We start from the raw sequence: 17,206 nt of genomic DNA on the forward strand, positions 1-17,206 counted from the left end.
CTGACAGATGTGTTTAAAAGTAGCCCTTGACATCCTAACATTTTTGGATGAAATCAGTTTCAGTGAAGCCATTCAAATCCCGACCCACCACGGTTTACACTGGAATCTGAATTTAAAAAATAATGTGAACAGCCGAACAAAATAACTATATGGGCAAATGCACTAAGGGCAAGACTTGCAGTGTGAACGTAGCCCTAGTGACTAATTATTGTATTATCAGACTTCACTGTGCTGGCATTTTACAAAAAAGTACATTTACATTCAAGTAGTTTACTTCAGTGAAAATTTTTAGTACTTGTATTTTAATTTGTCCTGTTATTTTTTTCTTTCATTCTGTTTTATCCTAATTTAAATAGCAAATGTTAATAGTGTTTTTCTTATGCCCTGTTATTGTAATCTATATCTGCCAAATGGGACTACAGATGGAAATTAGCCTTTGGGCTACAATCTGGCACTTTTACATGTACTGCTGTACATGTTCATTAAATGTGCATTGTCCTGAAAAGAAAAAAAAACGAAAAAAAAAAAAAAAACTTCACTGCAACTCAAAGGGAAATTTACTTTTTACTCCAGCACGTAACAGCTGTAGTTACTAGATACTACTGTATACAGATTAAGATTTTTAATACAAAATGTATGATCAGTTTATAAAATATGATGCATTGTCATAGATTATACTGTCCAACAATTATAAACATAATTTATAATAGGAACATTAACAGAGACCATTTTTGTGCATTATGGATACTTTTGATACTTTATGTTTTGCTACACATTTTTATTTACTTTTATTAAGTAATTATTCAGTAATATTTAGACACACGGTTTTTACTTCGGGTGGAGTGTTTTCACAGTGTCTTATTGAAAATCTCACTTAAGTAAAATATATACATATTTGTTTATCCACTGCCAGATTTAAAAAGCATGAGTTTTCAGAGTATTAGTCTATATTGCAGTATTGCAAAAATGCCCCTGCAGGTCCAATACAGCCTTTCCTAAAGGTAGGCGACTTCTCCGGACAGACTGCCGGACTTGTCAATCCTATTGTCCTGCAGGATCACAGAAAAATGTATCTTGAAGGTTTAGAGAGGTCAATGGTGTTGACCTTTGAGTGACCTGTGTCAACGCTAAAGCCTCTGGTCTGAGGCGAGGTCAGTCCTTTTCAGTGCCCTAAAGGGTAAAGATGGAGCAAAAGTCCACTTCTTTTTCCATATCCGATTGAGTGGAAAAGAGCTTCATTTTCAAAAGAGCTCTCAGTAACTTTTTTACATGTCACAGCAGGCACATGGTGTCCCGTTATAGGATGGCACTCAGACACCCCTAAAGTCAAGTTGATTGAATTACTGTGCATTTAGTTATTATTACTTTCAGAGGTTATCCAAGCTGACAAATGTTTTATTCCTGGTGGGTGAGCGGTATTAGGTAAAGAAAATGTTCAAATCCATAGCCAAAGTAAAATCGGTTCTATCTCGACATGATTTTGAAATTTTAATCCATGCTTTTATCACCACTCGTTTAGATTATTGCAATGCACTTTACACTGGTATTAGCAAATCAAATATGGCACGATTACAGCTAGTCCAAAATGCAGCTACTCGTCTTTTAACTGGAACTAGAAAATTTGACCATATTACACCCATCCTCCAATCACTCCACTGGCTCCCTGTGCACTTTCGCACTGATTATAAAATTCTGTTATTTGTTTTTAAATGTCTGCATGGCCTGGCCCCCCAGTACCTGTCTAATCTGTCTCGTCCCTTACACCCTCTCTTGCTCCGTTCGGCTGACCAGGCACTACTGGTCGTCCCCAAGACTAAACGTAAATCCAGAGGTGACCGTGCGTTTGCCGTGGCAGCTCCGAGACTCTGGAATGAGCTGCCTTTGCACATCAGACTGACTGAGTCTCTTGCTGTTTTTAAATCTCGTCTTAAAACTCATTTATTTTCTTTGGCTTTTAATTCAGTTTGAGGGTTGACTTTGAGTTTTGTATTGCTGTATTTATTTTTATTGTTTTATTATTTTTGTGTTGTGCCTCTGTTGTATGTTGTTTATTCTTAGACTGTGTTCAGCACTTTGGTCAACAGTGTTGTTTTTAAGGTGCTTTATAAATAAAGGTGGATTGGATTGGATTGGAAATCCAGTGCAATGTAATTAAACATTTTAAAGGTACAGTGCATAAAAATGAGACAGAATACAAAATCCTAATCACAAGAAGGACATAATGATGTTGTATATCCTTCTTGTCTCTAAAGCAAATCAGAAATAAATTTATATAATAAAACAAATGTCTAATGTGGGGTACGAAGTAACCGCACTGACACCAGCATTTTGTGACTGAAATGATGATGGGGTCCGGGCCTCGTTACGCTGCTCTGAAAAATTAGAATAATGCACTATGAAAGAAGGAGAGATGCAAAGAAAGGGACAGGGGAAGAAAGAAGGTCTTTGGGAAAAGAGGAATTAGATAGGAAGAGAGGGAGATATAAAGGGAGGGAAACAGTGAAATGGAGACAAAATGAGAAGGAGAGAAGAGAGAGGGGGCAGTAGTGGTGTGATGTGAGTGTTATCATCAGCTCTCATTCTCAGCATGGAATCTATAATGGGAAAATCAACCTCTCTGACTCCTGTGTAATTGGATTTGCTGAGTCTCGTGCTGAATCAGAACCCAGTGGGTAGCGCAAAGCTTGTTAAGATTGGACAAGCATTGCTGGGCTGCTGGGCCAGGGGGAGAGGTGGGGCGACGGCAGAGGTAGTAACCTTGACAACTTTTCTGGAGTGGAGAGTGAATAATTCAAATGTGTTGAACACCCATCACAGACAGTTGACTGAAAGCTTTCTAAATATTAATCAATCCATAAATTAAAGGAAACCTGATCTTTCCTCACATTAAGGTCACCAGAGTAGAGAAAATGGACACCTGTGTTTGGAGGGTGTATGTTTTGTAATGGTGTTTGCAAGGTAACAGAAGTAAACACATTTTTACTCCCACTCGGTCTCTCTCTACAAGACGTAGCTACATAAAGGCATGGCCATTTTTGATGGGGATGGGAATGTTGGTCGGTCAACCATTTTGGTCCAGACTGATCCAACAACTACTGTACATATATTCATGGTTCCCAGAGGATAAATCCCACTGACTTTGGTGATCCCCTGACTTTTCCTCTAGCGCCACCATGACGTTGACCTTTCCGCTTTATATGTCTTCACTTCTATTTAATGGATTGCCATTTGGTTTATTACCAAATGGCTGCTTAACTCCTGCATCAGATGGTCAATCTCTTTCACACGACTCTGCAGAGCCGACTCTGCAGAGCCGACTCTGCAGAGCCGACTCTGCAGATGACTTGCCACATGTCTCCTACACTCACCACCATATGAAAGAAAAAGATGCATTCTAGGATGGGAGAGAAAAATGCTCTGGGTTGTTTGCATTTCTTTAAACCAATCACAATCGTTGACGCTTCAACGGTGGCTCTGTAAAATAGTCTCTTGTTTTGGCGGAACATTTGCATCCTGAAAGAGATGAGAGGTGAGAGATGGTGAGGTATTTAACCTTTAAACACCGTTCGTTGCTACCCCCCTTAATTTACTGTTCGCAGTCAGACAGTTTTAACTGCTCTTATTTTAACATAAATAGCAATAAAAATGACAAAAAGTATTTTTAATAGAACATTTATTGTAAAAATAACCTTATTAGAACATTAACATCTACATGTGTGTGTGTTTCTGTGTGTGCGTGCATGCATGTGTGTGCGAACATTGGTGGTTCACATGCACAAGTGACAACATGACAACATGAACTGACAACATGAACTGTGTGTGTGTGTGTGTGTGTGTGTGTGTATGTGTGTGTGTGTGTGTGTAGAATGGGCACACAAGCACAGGAAAGTTGTAGGAGTGTGTGTATAGAGATGCCTTTCATCTCCTGGATGAAAATTATACTCTTTCCAATTCATTTCTTTGACCGTAAACAAAAAAAGTGTGACCAAGTTGAATAAATCACTCAAAATTCAAAGAAAGTAGTCACAATGAATGTTATGTGTTCAAATGCCTTTTGTGAAGGATATCATAAGGTCTTCAGGCAATCTGATGAATAATGCCATATTTATGGTACAGGGAATGTGTAAATCGATAATTTTTGACCGGAGCAGTGTTAGAAGTTTAACTTAGCTGGATACAACTTCATTAAAATGTAATTTGCTCTTATCAGTGTATTGCTCTGTGTACTTCATCCACAGCAATCCTGCCAATCGGTCCCAAAACGTCCCAGCTGGAGAGTATATCTTTGCATATCTTTACAATTATTCACCTAAAGACCCATGCATGCCTTGTTGCATGATCAATTTTTTCTTTAAAACTTGCCGTTTTCAGTGTGTAACTTGAAGTTTGTTGATGTTTCCCGTAACGAAGGGATTGTGAGATCAGCAACACACAGAGAGCATAAAAAATAAAAAAATATGCATTTGTAAAGTTGTTTGCTTGTCATTTTGAGGACAAGACAAGCATAAATTCAGAACTTATACAAATTGGCATCATGATTTTGTTATTTCGGCATACCTTTTATCTGTTTATTGCAATAACAAATCAAGCAGCAGTCATACTTTCTACTTCCTGGAGGGGCCAGTTAAATTCACCACGCTTTTTTTCGTCCCGGATGATGTTATTAATCCAGACATGATGCTGTTTGATTTTCTAATGTATCTGAGACTTCCACAACCGGTTCAGAGCAGCACGGTTATTTTGGCCATATTAATGATGGAAAGAAACGTCGTGCCTTCAGCTTTACACCGGCTTGAGTAAAATGAGTAGCACGAGTAACGTGATTAAACAAAAATTATCCCAATATGATCTCGCAGCAAACTCACGCCATTAAAGCGACAAGAATATTTGCTTGCGGCCAGTGTGAAACTCTTTTCCATTCCTTGTCTATGCAGCAGTTCCAGACTTTATACTTGATGACATCACAATTTTGAGCACTCTAGTTTTTGGATTTGGCAGAGAGTTTATATTTCTGGACTGTCTAACACCATAGGATTAACATATGATTTTTGAAAATGGGCGTAACTCCCCTTTAAGGAGCACGCAGGTGGCCTATGGGTTTAAGGTTCTGACCACAAATCACCACAAATCGCCACGTCCTGGTTCAAGTCCGGCCAAGGACCTTTGTTACCTGTCATTTCACATCTCTCTTTCCCTTCATTTCCTGTCCCTTCTTCATCGCCAACTCTTATAAAGAGAGTTAAATTGAAAAACAAACAACCAAGAATTATAGACTTAGAATTTGAATGCTTTCGGATTAACTTGAATTATTAGTTGTTAGTTGATAATTGTTTACACCCAAGCAGAAAATGAGGTAATTGCAATTGGCCATCAACTCAGTAGCATTGTACAGAAGCACTAAACATTGGCAGCTTAGACTGACGCTCCAAACAACAGCGCTCCCTTGCACAATGTATCTATCTAATCAAAGATCAGTAACCAGATCTGACCAGAGACTGTGCCAGCAGGGAGAAGGAGACTGGTGGCATTTATGCTGTTGGTAGTGATGTAATGGAGCTTAGGGGGATGGTTGGATTGGTGTGGTTTGGATCTTGTTTCTGTATCGTTATGTTACACTCAGTAGAGCAGTAGATACCCAGGTAAGCACTGAGTAAGATCCCCCTGTCCCTCCACCTCCCACGGCATGAATGATTAAGCACCCGGCACAGTGCCCTGAGCCTGGGTCAGGATGATGTGGCGAAACATATGTGCACACAGGCCTCCACGCAGCAGCAGCACCAACACTAATACTACTGCACACTGGATGAATGAGCTAATAGACAAACCAGGGGAGAGGACAGTAAAAGTGATTTTTTCATTATTATTATAAAAGCTGGACTTTTGCCAACAAGCTGTCAACAATCCAGTGTTTACAGGTACTCTGATTGTCTCCATGCAAGCAGACACAGGAGGACACGCTATTCTTGTCTAACTTCTCTGGGGAGATTTCTTTTTTTTTTTTTTTCACAGTTTGGATCCTCATTTAAATTCTGTATCTGACAGCAGAACAATACAACTTCAGAAATGCAGGTTTGAGTTTTCTTTTGTGTTGTAATTTGTTGCATTTCAAAGTACTTGCTATAGTTTTTATATCAAGTCATCATATCAGATGCTGTCAAAGAGTTTCAATGTTGGTACAGAAAGCTTGACAGTTCAGTGTGAATTTATGTTCTTTGAGTGGTGTTTTCCAAAGGCATCTAAAGGCTAGAATGATCTGTCCCAAGTCTTTGGGCTACTGATCACATAAAAAAAAAAAGTTGATTTTTCCAAAATATGCTCTTTTTTGAGAGTTAGATGAGAAGATGGACCACTGTCACATATGAGAGTAGTATCTTTCTTCTCGTCAAATTTTCCACCAGAAAGTAAATATTCATATTTCCCAAAATGTTGTGAAATATTGCTTTAAGTTATTTTTTGGAAACAGGGCCCTGGTCAGCTTAAGTGGAAATATTACCAAGAAATGAGACGATCAGACAGAATCGTGTTAAACTTTCCTGTTACTTTGTTGCTTAATTGCTGTGTTTTAGCACGCCCCCCCCCCCCGCATCTAAAGCTACCTCTACTTCTCACACAGATGAGGTCACTCTGTCTCAGGCAACACTGACACTCTAGACCAAGATGAGGGACCATCTCTTAATTAAAATACTATTGGTTGTGCTCTGAGGTAACAAGGCAATTCACCTGATCTGACAATGGCTTAGTGGATTCATTACATAATCATTCTTTCCGTTGTGCATTTCATTGGGCTGTCAATTGTTCAATTATATCTACAATTACAACCCAGTGCACTTTGTATTGTATAAAGCTACAAATAACACTTGCAAAGGAGAACGTTTTTTTTAATATGGTCAAGCTTTCTTTGACTCTTTTTTTTCTTGTCCTCCTGGAATAAGAACGCCCATTTAATGTTCAGCCTTTCTAGCACATTGTCATTAGAAACACTTGTGCATGCTGCAGACAGCTTTCTCTAAAAAGAAATACCTGCACAACACCAAAGGAAACCTGAATGGAAATCAACAAACCTTTAGATGTTGTCAGTGCGCAGAATGAAATCATAAAACATTAGCATTATCATCTCCCCTGAATTCATTAATCCTCCTCTTGACAGCAGCTTATCTGTTCATGTTATTACTTGTAATACTGTATGGCAGATCCCTAAGTCACGCTGTCCCAGCATATTGTCTGCTTGTGCTGCCCTGAGAGAAGTTTGTTCCCATGAAGAAAGGGGGTGTCACAGATACCCCACATCAGCACCACTACCATCACATCGCCAGATTGATTCTGACGTCCAAAAAAGGGTTCCTTCAATGATATTGTTCACCTGTCTCATTGGCTTAAAGTGGGTGGGTGGGAGGGCGGAGGCTATGGGAAGGGGGTCGGGTGAGGGTTATTGGTGGGGACACGGGGTGAGGGGTATTGTTGAGGAGAGGGGTGAGAGCATTGGGGGTGTGGGCTGACAGGTGGAAAAAAACACTCTCATCTGACTAGCCTCCTCTATCCTTCCATGGGGCCCCGTGTGAGCAAAGTAATGAAGTCCAAATTACAGCACAGGATTGCTAAGAACAAGCCTCTATTGTTCGCCCTCGGGGCACACTAAATGAGTGTCACAGCAAGCAGCGGGGCACAGACCGTTACTGCACTATTTAGTCTGTCCTGTTGTCTCAAGACGGCCCCATTTCAGAGGTTCTCAGATCAGACAAATACTGCTCCCCTCCTCCCCCCTCCTTCTCCTTCACCCTTCCTCTGTACAGCCAACCCCTCCCCAACTCCTCACCCCAAAATAGGCCAAATCTCCTCTATTGTGTTTCGACTGCCTAGTGTGAAATTCACTGTGACGTTAAATGTTTTCTAATGAATAATTACTGAATGGATATGCAGGGGGAATATGTGTAATGGATTGTAGACTGCATTTTAAAGACGTCTTTTTTGTCTCTGCTCCGTGGTATTTACAGGACAAAAACACTTGGCCTTTCTCAGAAGAAATGAGGGCCATAGGCGGAGGATAGAGGCAGGGGAGGAGGGGGGACGGAGGGCTTTGTGTCAATTAGATCCAATGGATTATCTTTTTTAATGTTTTTACAGAGAGAGTTGAGAATCAAAGGACTTCTGCTTCCAAAGGAGGGAGAGAAAAAAATACAAAACCAACAAAAGCTGTGAAAACCTTTGGTCTTAGTGTTGGTGCTGAGAATGCAAAACAGATTGGTGGAATTTTTCCCACTATGCCTCTTAAATGTGCCGCTGGTTTGGGCTCCCCGAGTCCATTTGCACAGTGTGTTGTGTTTGGTTGGTGTGTCAGCTCTAGTGAACTACGGGCTGCCAGCCAAGGTCCCTGTGTGCTGTGTAGTGATCATTAGCTTCTGTCTGTTCGTCTGCACAATCACAGAGCTTTGCTTCAAAGACACATAGGACCTCTAGACCTCTTATTTCAATAGAACTAACAGGGACCATGTTTGTGCTTTTTTTCAGCTCCGTACTCACCCATGGAGCCATTTATACAAACATGCATTCATCTAGCCGCATTTGTCAAAATACATGGTGGAGAATTCTGAATATCATTATTATGCATGTAAAAAGTGAAACACTTGTTATTGTTACCTCAGCAGAGTTTGCAAAAATAAATAATAAATAGACTAAGTTGTTAATTAGGTGTTGTGAAATATTGAATGTGAAATAGAGAAACCCTCAGTTTATGATGCTAAACACCAAGAATTTTGACTTTTACGTTTAGGTTGTGCATTTGGCTACCTTATGGTTGATACAACTTGTTGCACAGGGTCAGCTGGACATGGAGGGCGCCCTGACTGCCAGGGACCGGGTTGGAATCCAGGATTTTGTCCTCCTGGATGAAACCACAGAGGCAGCCTTCCTCAGTAACCTCAAGAAACGTTTCAGCAAAGATCTCATCTATGTGAGTCTGGGAAAAGACTTTTCGAAAGCCTGTTGTCAACAAGTACATATGCATCTGAACAACTACTATGATCATTTAACCTCATTCTTTTAGACCTATATTGGCACATTGCTAGTGTCTGTGAATCCATACAAAGAGCTGGACATCTACAATATGAAACAGATGGATCTCTACATGGGTGTCAACTTCTTTGAGCTTCCACCACACATGTGAGTGTATGATCTGTATGAAAACTATGAGTATTTGCGCATGTGTGTGTCAAGTGTTCTTAGGTTCATCTGTGAAATATTGTGATTGCTCTGCATCCCTACAGCTATGCCTTGGCAGACAACGCCTACCACACCATGCTGACAGAGTTCAACAATCACTTCATCCTCATCTCTGGAGAGAGTGGAGCAGGGAAGACGGAGGCCTCCAAAAAGATTCTGCAGTATTACGCTGTCAGCTGTCCGAGCACCACTCTGCTAAACACCGTCAGGGACAAAATGCTCATGTCTAACCCTGTCCTCGAGGTCTGATTGTTACTTATGTAACATCATTGTAATGAAATACCAAACAGCATGTCATGCCAACATTATTTATTTAATGTGGTTTGGTGTTTCCCCACAGGCTTTCGGCAATGCCAAAACACTGAAAAATTACAACTCAAGTCGGTTTGGGAAGTATATGGACATTCAGTTTGACAGCCAGGTAAGAATCAAGGGACAGATTCACAGAAGGGCTTCCAAGAAATATATAAAGAGATTATAAGTAAGAAAGAGCTATGAGAAGTCTTTTAGGTAATAGTTCTCCTGTTTTTTTAAAGATTATTTTTTTGGCTTTTTCCACCTTTATTTTGATAGGACAGCTATGTGAGAAAGGGGAGAGAGAGGGGGAAGACATGCAGGAAATTGTCCCAGGTCAGATTCAAACCCTGGACCTCTGCGTTGAGGCATAAACCTCTCAGTATATGTGCGCCTGCTCTACCACTGATCCAACCCAGCCACATAGTTCTCCTGTTTTAAAATCAGCAGTACTCTCATGCAACCTATTGAACTTCCATCCAAAAATCTGGGGGGGGGGTGGGGGAGTTCCCAACGTGCATTTACAGTATGTATGTTAACTTGGGGTGGTTGAAATATGTAAAATAAAACTGACAAGCAAATTTTAATAATAAAGTGTTTTAAATTTAATTGTAAAAATGTTTGTAAAAATGTATTAGAAGCCTAAAAAAGGAATGAAAGGGCAATTTTTAAAACTCAAGGAATAATTTCTTCATCCAAACAAATTTAAAATGACAGGAGAAAGTTAATAGTCCTTTTATAAGACAAAAAAAGAGGATTTTTAAAATCTGTCCACGGGACCATAGGCTATGTTTTTTCTGCAAGTTGTAGAGCTGCTGTCTTTAGGATCATGATGCCCATAGGGGGATGCTGTCGGAGGCCATATCCTGAACTACATGCTGGAGAAGTCGAGGGTTGTGCATCAAAATCACGGGGAGAGAAACTTCCACATCTTCTACCAGCTAGTGGAGGGAGGAGAGGAGGACCTACTGCACCAGCTGGGCCTGGAGAGAGACAGCCAGCATTACAATTACCTAACCCAAGTATATACTGTATAACCCAGTGATCCTGTTTTAATAAAATCGATTTATAAGACAATAGCAGACTGACAATATGTTGCTATGTTTGCTGTTTCTGACAGGGAGAGTGTGCCATTGTGTCTTCCATTAATGACAGAAATGACTGGAAAACGGTCAAAAACGCACTTCAAATCATCAACATTGATGAGATTAACACTAATGTAAGTTGGACGCTGATTTAAACCATTCACTCTTCTCAACTAGTTTTGCATTGACTTACAAAGTTTCATTCTGTGCAGCACTTGTTTGGGACCGTTGCAAGCGTTCTCCACTTGGGGAATGTGCAGTTTGACTCCGACAGTAAAGGCCATGCCCTCTTGAACAGCAACAATTCAGAGCTGCGCTGGGTCTCAAATGTAAGATAATAGAAAAAAAAAAAGTCTTTAGATATCCAGGATTATTACAAAAAGTCAAATAATAAACTCCCTTAATGTTATTTTTTTCTTACAGTTACTAGGAGTTGATGCTCACCGTCTCCAAGAGGGACTCACATACAGGAAGATTGAAGCCCAAAAAGATCAGGTGCACCATGTTAAATTGTCCTTTAGTTGTATTTATGATAAGGTTGTGTTTCTATTTAAACTTCCCTTGTAGTGTTTGAAATGTAGCTATGATTTTGTCTCACTGTAAAGATCCTTAGCCCATTCACAATCGATCATGCCATCTATGCCAGGGATGCCCTGGCCAAAGCCATATATGGACAGACCTTCACCTGGCTGGTCAACAGGATCAACGAGTCCATAGAGAACAAGGTGAGGAGAAAGGTGTGTGAACAATTCCAGGCAGTGAGGATGAGTATATGTACAGACTTCATATTATTTTCCCAGGACTCTTCAAGGAAGACTGTAATAGGGCTTTTGGACATATATGGATTTGAGGTTTTCTATGTTAACAGGTAGGCAAAACATTCCTTCCTATTCTAACATTGTGGCACTTCTTTGATTATGTTTGACACCCTCATGAAGGCTGTTGTAAAGTTTTTTTTAACCAACAGCAGCTGAAATTTGCATGGAACACTTCACGAAGCGCATTGGGATAACTGCAAACTCATGAGTGATTCTGTGGTGATGATTTCTTACTGAGCCTGACCTGTTTGTCACAACCCATTTCCTCAGTTTTGAGCAGTTCTGTATAAACTACTGCAACGAAGCTGCAGCAGCTTTTTATCCAGTTGACACTTAAGGCTGAGCAGGAGGAATATCAAGCAGAAGATATTGAGGTAAACCTGGGATGGATAACGAATCAAAGACTATTGATTTCACTACACTGTTTACACTGACTGGTGTTGAATGGATTTCTATTCACAATCTGTTTTTATGATTCCCCCCCCCCCCCCACCCCCAGTGGGAGCCAGTCCAATTCTTCAATAACAAGATCATCTGTGACCTGGTTGAGGAGAAACACAGAGGGATCATATCAATATTGGTGTGTATTTAGTGGAGTAGAACAGTATATTGAACAGACAACAGTAAAGCTGACATATTATCATGTGTTGATGATAATCCTGCAGGATGAGGAGTGTCTCAGGCCGGGAGATGTCACAGACCTCACCTTCCTGGAGAGACTGGAAGAAAAGATGGGAAATCATCCTCACTTTGTCACGTTAGTTAAAACCTTTAACCTTAACATTGCACACACACCATGGCTTTCAAAAGAGCAAAGTGGCAGTTGGTCAAGGCCACACTCTCCACCTTGTCCCCCACCCCCGTCTCAGAAATGGCACATACTAAGGAAAGCTCATTGTGGGACTGGCTCTAGTGGCTGTAATTCTGCACCAAGGCTGAATTTCAGGAAAGAGACTTCAGATACAGTATTAGGGGACCACTGAGGCCTATATAAAAGCATCCAAAGATCACCATGTCATGGGACCTTTAACTATCTGTTTTAATTAAGTAGGATATCCAGCTGAACAATATTGTGTAATTCAAAGCTTCTCCTCAAAACTAAAGTCTAATCCCATTCATCAAACGTTTTGCTCACCGGTGTCTCGTGAGTGAGCCGACAGTGTCACTCCGATAGAGACGGAGGATTAGGATAGGGCTGTAAAGCTGCTCATCTCTCTATCTCTCTTCACCTCTTTCACTGCAGGCACAAACTGGCTGACAAAATGACACGCAAGACTCTGGAGAGGGGAGATTTCCGTCTCTTGCATTATGCCGGGGAGGTCACCTACTGCGTTGTGGGTAAAAGAAACCACAATGTCAGACCCTGTTACTCAAACATCTAAACCGTTTTTTTGTGTGTTTTTTTTAAACTGACAGCTTTTTGCTTTTGTGTGACAATCTAGGTTTCGTGGACAAAAACAATGACCTGTTATATAAAAGCATTAAAGATGTAAGTCTGCAAATTATAATTTTATATTGGAGGGAACTCTTTCAATTAATAATTCATTCATTCATTCATTCATTCATTCATTAATATCAGTAGTGTGGATCTACAGTAAAGTTTCCAAACTTGGTTTCTAATAATTTTAGAAGTTTCTAATAATTACAATGCAAAAATGAACAGTGTTATTAGTTACACCTGTGTTTGACAAGTGTGAAAAAAAAGTCTATTCAACTTTAGTTTCCACTGCTGTAAACGATACAGGAGGGGTTGGCAAACGCATTACTATACAAATTGGTTATAATCTATGTGTGTTATCCCACCTTCTCATAGCTGATTTGTCAGTCTAAAAATGCTATTGTCCGAGAGTGCTTCTCCACAATGGATCCAGACAGCAGGCGAAGACCAGAAACAGTGAGTTCTCACCATGTTGGACCTTCCACATCCTTCAACTGTATCACTAATGAAGCCGATGTTATATATTATCAGCGGTATGCTGTGACTCAGTTAAAAGCCATGTATAAGCATTCATTTTCTGGCCATTATCTAGAGTGGTATATATAGTTTTTTTTCACACTCAAATTTGCAAGCACCCAAAATATTTTCTATTGATGCAACATTTTGACCTACAATATATATACATATAGACAAAAATGTCAGCTCCATCTACAACTAGGAAATCCCATAATACAAACTAGCACCCATTATCAGATTAACAATGTACTATTCACATATGTGACACATAATGTACTAAAGAAAGGACTGTAGCCCATACAGGACATATGAGATACACTTTTAACTAGAAAAAACATGCACAATAAACATAAATATCAATATAAATGAGAAGAAACTAATCAGTAAGTGGTCTAGATAGAGTGAACACTGAGACAAAGGCAAGTCAATTTGCTCTGTCAATAGCAGTCTGACATCAATAAGCCATATGCATGTGACAGATGAACTGTTGGGGATTACGACCGTCATGTTGTGTCTGTAGGTGGCGACCCAGTTTAAGAGCAGCCTGCTGAAGCTGACAGAGATCCTCATGGCTAAAGAGGCCTGGTACATACGCTGTCTAAAATCCAATGAGTCCAAGCAGCCAGGTACTTGAATTAATAGAAAATACATGAAGCTATTTTCTTAACAGGATGGAGATTTGATTTGATTCTCGCCTCTCTCACGCAAACACAGGTCAATTTGACGAAGCTCTGATCAGGCACCAGGTGAAATACCTGGGCCTGATGGAGCACCTCAGAGTCAGACGAGCTGGTTTTGCATACAGACGCAAATTTGAGGTATTCTTAAAGAGGTATGAAGGACCACAGCTCAGACCTTACACTTTATTTTTTTTAATTTGTTATTAAACCCCTCAGTTTAAGTAGTTACTCTCCAGTGCATTTAAAACATGCTGAGTGGGTTGCTTGCTGCATCTTGCAGATATAAACCCCTGTGCCCAGCCACCTGGCCTCACTGGAGAGGAGTGCCTGCTGATGGAGTAGAAGTGCTGGTTCAACATCTGGGCTACCTGCCAGATGAGTACAAAATGGGACGGTGAGGACAGTACCTACCTAAATACAACTGAGCGTATGCACTCTAAGGAGTAGCCAAAAAACTTTTGTTTCCTTTGTTATAGTACCAAAATATTCATCCGTCATCCAAGGACACTTTTTGCCACAGAGGATGCTTTTGAGAAATGTAAACATGAACTGGGTGAGTGCAAATCTAGTGTGATTCATTCTTAGTCATTACTTGTAGTTACACAGTGAGTTAATGTAATGCTCTGAATTTGCAGCGACGAAGCTCCAAGCCAAATACAAAGGATACAAAGCAAAGGGAGAATTCAAAAAACAGAAAGAAGCTGGTAAATGCCACAATGCATGATTTTTTTTGTTATGTGAGTTAAAGGAAATTACACACCTTCTATTATATTTTTTTATATCCTCAGCCACTAAGATTGAAACCTGCTGGAGAGGAGCGCAGGCTAGAAAGGAGAGAGATAAGAGAGCCTGGGCTGTAAAAGTCATCAAGAAGTAAGAAAAAAGAGGAATATCATTACACAGCTCCTCTCAAGCTTACTGTCACATTTTCACTGATTTTGCAATTGTTTCTTTAGATTCATCAAAGGTTACATGACCAGAGGGCAAGCAAAAAGCACAGATAACTCGGAGTACCTGGCCTTTGTGAGACAAAATTACTTAAACAGGCTCAAAGGCAACCTGCCAAAGACAGTTTTGGATAAAACCACCTGGCAAACTCCACCAGCTGTGCTGACAGAGGTACAATAATTAACCAACTTCTTTGCAAAACCGATTACATTCCAGCTTAGCTTTTATTTAGACTCTGTGCATGTTTTTGTTCTTGTCAGACATCAGAGATACTGCGTAAGCTTTACTACCGTCTTATGGTGCGGAAGTATGTGAGAGGAATCACACCCCAGAAAAAAGCTCAGGTAACACACATTAAAATACATTATATAATACTACATCATCATATTATCTCTGTTGCAGTGATCAGCTTTGTATTTGTTGTCCCTTCAGTTTCAACTGAAGCTTCTTACCAGCTCTATCTTCAAGGCCAAAAAGGATAGTTATCCACAGAGTGTCGCTCAGCCTTTTGTGGACACCAGAATCAGTAAGTATCAGATACATTCACATAATGCCCATTTTCTTTTCAACATTTTCACATCATGTTACATCTCCAGGTGAACAAGACATAAACATGAAGGTTCTCCAGATGATACGCAATGAGCACATTAAGGTAATAAAATGTCATTATGCACCCAGAGGAAATACAAACTCACATCAAACCCCCCTCACTGTATTGTATTCTGTGTTGCTGTAGTACAGTGTCCCGGTGATTAAATATGATAGGAATGGTTTCAAACCAAGACCACGACAGCTCATCCTCACCAAGACAGCTGCCTATGTGATAGAGGAAGCCAAGATCAAACAGAAAGTTCTGTATACCTCTCTTAACGGTCAGGACAATGTGATATACATACAGTATTACATCATTAGATAATGTTTTCGTGTTGGGCTAAAAGTCTCTGCAATTTTACTCATTGCAGGGATTTCGGTCAGTAACTTGACTGATGGCATGATTGTATTCCACATAACATGCGAGGACCGTAAACAGAAGGTATGTGAATATATAACACGCAGGAGATATTTTGGCTCGTCGGAAGTGCCTCTTTTTCACCTGGGCCATAAACATGGCACTGGGAAAGTTGTTTAGTGTAAATTGAAATGATCAGATATGGCGGAAGAAATCAAAACTTTATAAAGGTTTTTGATATTCTATTTAAAGTACAAATTACCAGAGATAAAGAGAGAACTTCCTTCAGTGTTAAAGCAGCTTCAGTCAACTGGATATTGTTGAAAGGATTAAAAAAAAAAAGCTAAGTAAATTGTTGAATCATACAGCTCATTTACACAGAATATTTTCAGGTAGAAGCTTCTTAAATCCACACACAAAATATACTTTTGTAATGTAGGTTCCATACATTGATTGTTTACTATTTTGTGATTGTTTCAGGGGGACCTTGTAATTCAGTGTGACCACTTGTTTGAGTCTTTGACCAAACTCGCTGTCATTGCTAACAAACAGAATGCAATTAAAGTGGTTCAGGGCAGGTAAGTCTGTGTTTAAGAAACAGTCAAAGAGGTTGGATGTGATACGTGCTTCGATCTAAAACTCTTGTGTATCGATTCTCAGCATCAAGATTGAAATCCAGGCAGGTAAAGAGAGTGCGGTGGACTTCAGCACTGGACAGGAACCCATGGTTTACAAGGCCAAGAACGGACATCTCATGGTGGTGAGATGAGTGTTATGACGAAGAGTGTGCCTCCTGGTGTGTTACATGATGCTCTGCTCTAGAATGAATCTGCAGACAAAGGGATACAACATGAATCGAGCCGTTTGTCACTGCAGGTTGCCACTCGGGCTCGGACACGGTAACGTGTGTGGGGTTGAGAAGACACACAAGAAGCCCCTGCATATTTCATCAGGAGACCCCTAAGGGAAGATCAACGTGTATACAGGAAACCCAACTGACAAGAAGAGAACCCCAGGATGAGCTTGCTTTGTTGTACAGCAACACATTTCTCATGTATGCATTAGTCAATGATGAATTTTACTTTTCCACCAAAGAATATTAACCTCTCATGAGAGGCTAAGGTTTTAACATAATTCTGTGTTTGAGGATTTGCATCTGCTGTTTTGAGCACTAAAGTTCAAAGCAAAGCCTTAAATTGCACTGCATATCTACAAAACTATTCTAATGTACAGAACACTTTAACAGAACAGCTTAAAAGAAT

The 17,206-nt window shown here is 40.1% G+C and overlaps 1 protein-coding gene across 1 annotated transcript; it reads left to right on the forward strand.

The window, feature by feature from the left end:
* Nucleotides 1-6,009: 6,009 nt before the first annotated feature.
* On the forward strand, nt 6,010-17,188 carry myo1ha (myosin IHa). The gene is given in 33 exon segments (XM_039802308.1): nt 6,010-6,069; nt 8,813-8,947; nt 9,041-9,156; nt 9,261-9,459; nt 9,557-9,637; nt 10,353-10,532; nt 10,631-10,729; nt 10,808-10,924; nt 11,019-11,090; nt 11,201-11,320; nt 11,396-11,463; nt 11,684-11,713; nt 11,715-11,787; nt 11,913-11,993; nt 12,079-12,170; nt 12,657-12,751; nt 12,856-12,902; nt 13,227-13,307; nt 13,888-13,993; nt 14,082-14,199; nt 14,328-14,441; nt 14,524-14,600; nt 14,683-14,751; nt 14,836-14,920; nt 15,004-15,166; nt 15,256-15,339; nt 15,428-15,521; nt 15,592-15,647; nt 15,732-15,867; nt 15,958-16,028; nt 16,425-16,522; nt 16,605-16,704; nt 16,821-17,188. Coding segments are annotated over 33 exon segments (3,090 nt in total). The 5' UTR covers nt 6,010-6,063; the 3' UTR covers nt 16,848-17,188.
* The last annotated feature ends 18 nt before the right edge of the window (nt 17,189-17,206 follow it).

Source organism: Perca fluviatilis, chromosome 6 (assembly GCF_010015445.1).
Source record: "Perca fluviatilis chromosome 6, GENO_Pfluv_1.0, whole genome shotgun sequence".
Classification (NCBI taxonomy): domain Eukaryota; kingdom Metazoa; phylum Chordata; class Actinopteri; order Perciformes; family Percidae; genus Perca; species Perca fluviatilis.